The 8,875-nt window shown below is 49.1% G+C and overlaps 1 protein-coding gene across 2 annotated transcripts in view; it reads right to left on the bottom strand.

The window, feature by feature from the left end:
• Nucleotides 1-5,977: 5,977 nt before the first annotated feature.
• The window catches only part of BBC3 (BCL2 binding component 3), an 8,231-nt gene continuing 5,333 nt past the window's right edge, over nt 5,978-8,875 (bottom strand). For both annotated transcript variants that reach the window (XM_004694234.1, XM_012733437.1), the window contains one exon: nt 5,978-7,073. In XM_004694234.1, the coding sequence (XP_004694291.1) occupies nt 6,957-7,073 (117 nt within the window). In that variant the 3' untranslated portion in view covers nt 5,978-6,956. The remainder of the gene's footprint in view (nt 7,074-8,875) is intronic.

An 8,875-nucleotide genomic window follows, 5' to 3' on the forward strand; every position in this document is an offset into this window, starting at 1 on the left:
GGTTTGTTTGTTTGTTTCTCTTCTGCCCTAGAAACTTCTTACGCTGATAGGGTGTGATCCTACCAGATGCCCTTTTAAACCTGCAGAAACATCACTGACTGCTTTAACATGACTCAATTCTTCCTCCCCTCCGTCATCCCTGCCACCACTTTTCTGGGTGTTGCGATGACTTACATTGCTCAAATTCTAGAATATGTTGAAGTTTCTGATTCCAGTTATCTGTTGGCTAATTCAGTTCAGTAATACCTGTCCTCATTGACAAGAATCAGTAATACTGGAAAAGGTGTGAATCAGGAGATACTGCCATCTATTGAGATCCTCTGGATGCCAGGCAGGTTCATCAGGAAAGTGGGTGATGGCCTCATCTAAAGTTGTACAACACGCAAGTCATGCCCTCAAGGCCACAGCTGCCTGGGGGCAGATAAACACCAGGTTTGCCTCGACTCGGCCTGCATGTGTTCTAGTTCTCCCCACCTTTGCTTCTTTCTCCATGAAGTCGGATTGTGTGTGCTCTGGAGCTGACTTGTTGGAGTGTTTTAACCCAGCTAACTCGGGGGCGGGGGGAGGGTGTGGGAGTGGGATACAAAAGGTTTCCACTGGGAATAGGAGTTCCATTCCCCAGCTCTCGGTCACCTTCACCTCTGCTCTTGCCCTGAGTCAAGCTAGACCTTCATTTCTGGAGGCCCCTTTTAGGCCTCATTAGTGTGGAATCTGGGGCACCACGGTCAGTGGTTAACTGAATTTTACAGGGTCTTTGAAATTTTGAGCTAGTTGCATGCAGTGAGGGGCCTTGGTCACAAGGGGGAGCGCTTGGTTCCAGATGGATAAAAACAAAATTGTCAATACAGTCTTCTCTGAAGCTTTTCAAACTTTTCCACCCTGCTCCTCTCTAATGGCAGAGATTGAGTCATCCAGACAGGACCCCTCGGGAATCGGGGGTGGAGCTGGAAACTGCCAGCCGCAGGCAAGAAATGTCTTTATTCTTATTTCTTCAAATTTCATATTTTCCCATATTGCATGTTGGTATCATAAAAATGGATTTCCCTCAGTCTTCAGAAAGTGAAGGCAGTGCTAATTCTGTCATTTCTAATATACCTTCTTGGGAAGAAGGCTCTGATATGTGAGGATAAGAAAAACGTTTAGGATGCTTGAGTTACCCAGGGGAAGGAAGGGACCACCTCGGGGAATGTTAGTTCTCTCCCCCATACCCACTCTTGCTGTCTCTGGTATGTGTAGTAGGCAAACTTCATGGAGTGCTTAATGTGTCGACAGCTCAGACCGAACATTCTATTGCAGCAGGTGCTACTCCCAAAAAAGAAAAATACATGCAAAGGGCAAAAATTAAGACATATTTAAAAGTTCTGGAGCCCCTCATAGCCCCACATTCTGCCATTTCTCTCTGCAGTGCAGACCATTCTTGCCAGATTCTTGCATATTTTTTCATATATATAAACGTGTGCCTGTCTGTTAAGCTGTGTCATATTGGTTCTTTACAGGTGGGAACTAGAGGCTTTGGTTCTACTTGGCTAGTCAAGAGGATTTAACAGTAGCAGTAACTACCGCTGTACTGCTGGCCTGGTACCTTTCAGCAAGCTTGAATCTTAGGTTACTTTACTCCTTACAGCAACTCCATGTCAGCGGCTATCGCCGTTCCTGGGTTGTAGTTGACCCCACATGTCAGGGATGCAGTCTAGGCTGACAGGGATCTTCTTGGTGGGCGCTTAGACAGTGGTTGAGTGGCCCTGCTGTTTGTCTCTGTGCTGAGGGAGGGTCTCCTGCACTTAATTTCTTAAGCTCGTAGTAAAACGTAAGCAGTTCACAAGTGTCAGAGTAAAGTGGCTGTTCCTAAGGGCTGGCAGCTCAGTGTTGGCCGTGTAACCTGAGTAGCTGACTTCATAGTTAAACGCAGGGTTTTGGAGAGAAACAGGAGATGCTTTTTGTATGGATTAGTTGTCTCTACTTTCACATATCCTTCTAGAGGTCCTATCTGGCAGCCACTGAGAGTAAAGCCGCTGGACTGTTAAGAGTCGAATCCAGACACTATCACGTAGCTAAGTGACCTTTTTGTGCCTCAGTTACCCCATGTGAGGAATGGAGATAATCGTCGTACATTCCTCTGACATGGAGATTAAATGATTGAATACATTCTTAGACCTGAAATTGCTCACTCTTACCTACTATGGTAGTCATAAATAACTATTTGTACACAACTTGCATTTTCTCACTATGTCTTGGAGACTGTTATCAGTGCATCAGATTTCAAAATGGCAGACGGACCACAGCTGGCCAGAGTCTGCTGTTCAATGACGTTGAGCTTGTTTCCTTTATGCACATGGAACAACTGCCCCATGCTCAATGCCAGTGTTGGTTACTGATTATGCAGGTATATTTTGAGCTGTTGATACTTTCCAAAAGGCTGGGTGGGAGCATTTTACATTTCATTTGTTTGGATAGATAATACATGCTTGGATTACAAAGTTGAAGTTTACAAAGATACGGAGTTGTATTTTTTAAGGAAGGAAAAAACTACATAAACAATGGGAAGTAAGTCTTCCCTTTCCAGAGCAACCGTTGCAGGATGGGGGCATTTGAAGGTGGGTGAAGAGTGTTGGTCAAGTTTGGGATTTGCTTGCTAAAAGTTGTGTTTGCAGATGATGGTGGTTTAGCTGAGGCTTCATTGTCAGGTGCTCCCAGTCCACACTCTGCCAACTGGTGTGCCTTGTTGGCACCTTGGTTCCAAGAGGGAAGGCCACAAAGATGACTTTAGGCGTTTCCCTAACTTCTGGAACAAGATGTTCCTTTTGTTCTTCTCAGAGCCCTTTGGACATTGCTAACAGATTGTGACCTTCCCTAGTCTTGACTGTCACTGAGTCTCTGCCTCTGTTCAGTAGAAGCAATGGGATAGGAGTCCCTACTTTAAGTACCCCTCTCCCCCACACACACACACACACAAAATAGATTTAGGTCTATGAGAAAGCCATAAGTTCTGTTTCTGTTCTGGTAAACATTTCAAATCGCTGCCCCCAAACCCCAAATTAACTAAGTTGTAGGCAAAATAGTGGGGAGAGCTACACTGAAGGCCCTGGAGAGTGAACAGAAGCTGATGGGTTTTAGAGGAGCATGGAAGGTGCAAGAGGAGCCCACCAGAGGGTGAGTTCTTAGGGGTTCAGCTTTTCCATGGTTTTACCCAGAGGACAGGCTATCACCCCTAGCACCACATCTGGTAGCTAACACTCAGAAGAGCCAGAGAAGAGAGAGCCCAGAAATTTGTCAGTCTTACCTGAAAAGCACAGCACCAGGGAAGGGAACCCCCAAGTTTGTGTGTGTTTAGCCGAAAGGCTCCTGGTGACCCTTTTGCTATGAATGTATATCCAGAACACTCCATGATTACCTAATAGATGTAGAATTAGGAAAATGTGACCCATTCTCAAGGAAAAGACGAGATACATTAGATAAACCTAACACAAACATGATAAAGATTCAGTGACCTGGAAGTAGATTGATGGAAATTACCCAGTCTAAGAAATGAGGGCCTTTTTTAAAATAGTGACACTTGTGGAATACTATCAAAGAGTGTCTAATCATAGACAAGTAATGGGAGTCCCAGTAGAATAAGGAACAAATAATAGTGACCTAAACATCTGAAATTTGATAAAAGATAATTTAGGGTTCAAAGATGCAGCAAATCCAAAAAGAATACATTTGAAAAATATTGCCTAGATGTAACCAATATGAAAATGAGACAAAAAAAATCTTGAAAGCAGCCTGACAAAACAATACGTCACAAGGAAAAGTGCTTCAAATGATACCCAGGGTTTTCCATGAGGGAAGGACAGAGGCCACCAGACAGACAACCAGCATCTTTGAAATATCCAAAGGAGATGTCAACCTAGTGTTCACAATCAATGAAAATAGCCTTCAAGATGTTAAAATAGATCTTTTCAGATAAAAGAAAACAAAGAATTTGTCACTGGCAGAAATAACACTAAGAAATGCTGATGGACTTCAGAGGGAATTATCCCAGGGCAAACTTGGAACCTGTGATAGATTGGAAAGCTCTGGAAATGGTAACGAAGTGGGAAGGCTTTTCCAAAAGGCTATTTTTTTTCCTCTTAATTTCCTTAAAATAGATATGACTGCTTAAAGCTAAAGTCATCACATTTTCTTGTGGAGTTTTTAGTGTGTGTAGATGTGACCCAGATGACAGCTACAGCCACACCTAAAAGGTACTGCAGGCTTAGTTGTAGAGTGTCCCCATAAAGTGACATCCCATGAATGTTTTAGTTTGCATATAAAATTTCCATTAATGGGGCCTCCCTGGTGGAGCAGGCGTTAAAATATCAGCACTTCTCAAGCTATCATCAGCCACTGCAGCAGTTCAGTCCCCAGCCAGGAAGCTGACCCAGGGAACACAGCAGACCCCTCCTGCCGTCCTCCCCTCTGCTCCCTTCAGTGGATTTCAGTAGAACCACTGTTCTACACCCCACTCTGTCTAGTGAATCCTCTCACACCCCTCTGCTTCTGCACCTCTGGCCTAGACCAGTTCTTGTGTGCATAAATGAATTTAAAATCTTCCCCAAAAGTTCCATTTTCACTACTGTTAGTGTAGCCTCTTGAATGTGGTGGCTTTTTGTCTAAACAGTCTTCAGGCAGTAAGCTTGACACGTACGGGTACGCTGCTGGAAAAATAGCACTGCTGGCTTGTCCACGCGGGTCGCTGCAGACCTGCAATGTGAAGACAGCACAGTCGCTGCAAAGTGCAGGAAAGTGAGATTCTGCGCCTGTGCAGAGCAAAGCCAGGTGTGGAGCAGGGCCACAGCCGCAGTTCCCTATGGCAAGTGAAGCGCCCCAACCCTGACTGCAGAGCCTTCCGAGGGGTTGTTTGAGGTGATGCCAACCAAGTCCCGAAACAGCAAAAGACAAACTGAAAGGGAACTCTAAAAACTACAAATCTGAGAAGCCAGGAGACGGGAACCGAGAGCTAACAGTACCAATGGAAAACAGACCTGATTCCTCCAAGAACGGGAAGTGCTTGGTGGGGGGAGCACCCCTGACCGCAGTGAGAACCAGAGCTGCTGGCAGACAGCTGGCATGAACACAGCCGGGAGGCCTCGGGCCCAAGTACAAGCATGAAGAAAGAAAAGAGTACCACAAACACCCAGTCACCCACCATCATTTTACCACTTGCTATTCTTTGTTCAGATCAATACAGTTCTCGTTCATTCCAGGGAACTGCTGTTAATCCTGTAGTGTGACTAGAGTAGATTGACCCTTTCCACTGTGTGGCCAGCAGTTCGGGTTCTGTGTGTCGCCCAACACGGACACATTTGTGCACCGCTGCTTCTTGAGGAGGCCTGTGCTGGCATCAGGTCTGAGGACTGTGTCCTCCACTTGATAGTGTTTGCCATATACCAGTGTCTCTCCGAAGTGCTGATTTCATTTTAGAAGGGCCATTCCCAGTGAGGATGGCCAGGAGAGGGCAGGGCTGGGGTCTGAAGGCGCTGGGCCGGGGCAGCCATCAATCATGACCTGTCCCCAGCAGTCATGATTGGGGGAGGGCACGAGGCCAGCATGTGGTCAGTTGTCCTGTCTGAGTAGCAGGTGCACCCCATTACATTGACCCAACCTGGGCTTTCTATGCTGGGCCGTTGGCTAGGCCTCAGGAGCCTGCCTGCAGCCTGCCCGGGTACTCTCCCTTAGGGCCCCTCTGCCTGAATAAGCTGGAGGTCACTCATGAGTTAACATCAAGGCCTCGGGGTGTGCTTTATCCAGTGGGATAAAATCGCATGGAGCACAAACTCTTTACTCTTGAGGAGTTTGCTTTGGAATGCAGGAAACTGGGCACCTGCAATGGTGCCACGCCCCCTAGCCTTCCTGGTGGGCACAGCTACACCACCCAGAGGTGCCCCGTATACCAAAACAAGATCACAAAGGCTCAGGCCAGGCCCCACAGTGGGAAGGGAGATCAGGAAGAGTATCCACTGTTCCAATCTGATTTTATTGAAAAGGAAACATACAAAAATCATGTACAAAAAAAATTAACCAAACATGTACAGAAAATTCATTCCGGTATCTACAGCAGCGCATATACAGTATTTTACAGGCTGGGCCATCCCTCCCCGCTCCCAGACTCCTCCCTCTTCTGAGTTCCCCCCTCCCTGACTCCCCGACTTGCCCCCAGCACTTTGCCCTGGGGACTAAGGCTGGGGCGGCTTCCGCCAAAATATCCCACCCCCCAAATGAATGCCAGTGGTCACGCGTGCTCTTTCTAAACCTATGAATGGGATTGATGGGGGCGGGGGGTGGTCGTGGGCAGAGCACAGGATTCACAGTCTGGGCCCCCCCAGATGAAGGTGAGACAGGCATGCCCACCACCTGCCAGCTGGCTCACGGAAGATGGCTGGGCGCTGGGCCGGGGCAGCCATCAGACGCACCCCATTCTCTGGCTCCAGGAGGCTAGTGGTCACGTTTGGCTCATTTGCTCTTCACGGGCCCCCTCCCCAAGAGGAGGGGGGGAAGCACCAGGGGCCTGCGTCCAGGCCCAAAGTGAAGGAGCACCCAGAGGGAACCCCGCTGGGTGTCAACTGCAGCTGGAACGGGCAGCCAGCACCAGCAGCCTTTCCTGAGATGGTGGTGGGCAGCAGAGGCAGGCGGCTCAGTCCCCACCCCCTCAGTCACCGCTGCCTTCAGACGCCGAGTCCAAGGCTGAGTCCGTCAGCCCTCTCTCCCCTGGCTTCTTGGCCAGGGACCCAGGAGTCCACATCTCCGTCCGTGTCCCCAGGCTAGGCCAGGGCTGGGTCTGGAGTGGCTGCACTGGCCTGCCCCTGGGACGGGCAGGGCTGGTCGTCCAGTATGCTACATGGTGCAGAAAATGCCCCCTGCACTGGCCAGGGCGTCAGGAGGTGGGAGGGTCCTGCCCCCCAAGTCCCCAACGTCCACTGGGAGGGTGCAGGCAACTAATTGGGTTCCATCTCAGGGGCTCCATGGCCCCTAGGTAAGGGCAGGAGTCCCATGATGAGATTGTACAAGACCCTCCAGGGTGAGGGGCGGTGTCGCTGCTGCTCCTCTTGTCTCTAGGGAAACAGAGAGAAGGGGGAGTTAGAGTGGGTCTGTACCCAGATGCAAGGGTGGTCAGGTGTGGAAGGGCAGCAAGGAGCGAGGCACAGTCCTGAGGACCAGCTACAACCTCTGCCAGCCCTGTGGGTCAGTAGCACTAATGATACTAATGTGAATCCCAGTTCCTCCACCCTGCTGGGCCAATGACCTCACTTTTCTGGAGGTCAGCATCCTCTTCAGGTGGAAAGGGAACAGGATAGGATAAGAAGGTATGGACAGAAGGCGCCCAGGCACAGAGAGGTACTCAGCGTGTGAGCTACATTCTCCTCTCTGCTTTCCAGAAGAGTCAACCAAAGTCACAAGGCAAATGACTGGGACTGGTAGTCCTTCCTACCCTGCCCTAAAAAGCAGTTGAGGGGGAAAGAAGGGAGCAGGGGGTCCAGTCTCAGCATTCTGGAACAATCTGTGGAAGGAGAACTTGGATGTTCACCCTTTGTGTGTTGGCTTCAGGGAAGTGTGTCCAAGCCAAGATGGGCTCAGTGTGGCCTCAGTGAAATCCTGCCCTCCCCCAGAGGCAAGAGGATAGCCTAGGGACCTCTCTGCTCCACAGTACTGAGAGAAAAGTGGGAAGGAAGAAAGCTAGATACAAGTAAAGTCCTCCCATCCGTAAAATGAAAGGCAACACTAAAAAAACCTGAATAGCGATCGCCCTCTGCTGCCTCTGCTGAGAGCACGGCCAGGCCCTGTGCTATTAAGTAAGGCCTGCCTGATTGTCTTGTCCCCATAAAATGGGAAAGAAAAAGTTCACAGACCAAGGAGACCTGATAAACCATCCCCTAGTAATTCCAAAAGTGGGGGACCCTTATCACTCCTCTCCAATTCTTATAGTCAGGAAAGGGGGACACAGCAGACAAGCCTGAATACAAAAGCCGGACACCACCACCAAAGCTCTGGGGGATGACTGGGCACAGCCACCATAGTGAGCAAGCTAGCAACTACCTAGAAAGGCAGAGCTGGGCAGGCCACCTCTGGACACCCAGGCTAGACACCGGCACTTGTGCATTGATTAGAAGCAGGAAAAAAGTCAATCTATACAACTGGATACATTTTTTAAAAAATCTGCCAGGCCCTCCCTGGTCCAGCACTGTGAAGCTATTCCAGCCCCTGCAGTGTGAGTTCAATCCCCAGCCAGGAAGCTGACCCATAGGGCACAGCAGACCTCTCCTGTCCCGCCTGCTGCTGCCCTCAGCAGTGGCTTTCAATAGATCTGCCTGTTCTGTCCCACACTCTGTCTCTGGTGAATCCTCTGACCCGCCCCCACCCCAACCCCGCACCTCTGGCCTGTACCTCAGTAATGTATGCATAAGTAAATAAATCTTAAAAAAAAAAAAATCTTCCAATATTCATCAGTGAGAAAGTGCCGAGGAACACTGTGTTGATCATGGTAGGTGGCAGTGAAAATAAAGCTGCTTCTCCCACGTGGATAAATCTCCAGCCTATTACTGATAGGGGTGAGTCTTGAAGGGAGTATACTGCATGTCACGTGAGAAGCCACATACACCCCTCCCCAAACCTAAGCATTGTTTAGGCCCTGGCACAGTAAGCTAATCTACACCTGCAGGGAACGGACAGGCCAATGTGATGTTTCCTTGGGAAGAGGGCAAAGGAAAAGGGTCAGGAAGGGAAGCTAGGGGCTTCATAACTTCCGGTTTTTGTTTTTCTTTTGAAAAAGCCAGCAATGCGGGTGTACTGTGCAGATTGGACAGAGCCGTGTGGTTGGCGCCGGGTATTTGCGATGCTCTGCTCTTCAGTGCAGGCT

Source organism: Condylura cristata, unplaced genomic scaffold, assembly GCF_000260355.1.
Source record: "Condylura cristata isolate star-nosed mole 26May11 unplaced genomic scaffold, ConCri1.0 scaffold00041, whole genome shotgun sequence".
Classification (NCBI taxonomy): domain Eukaryota; kingdom Metazoa; phylum Chordata; class Mammalia; order Eulipotyphla; family Talpidae; genus Condylura; species Condylura cristata.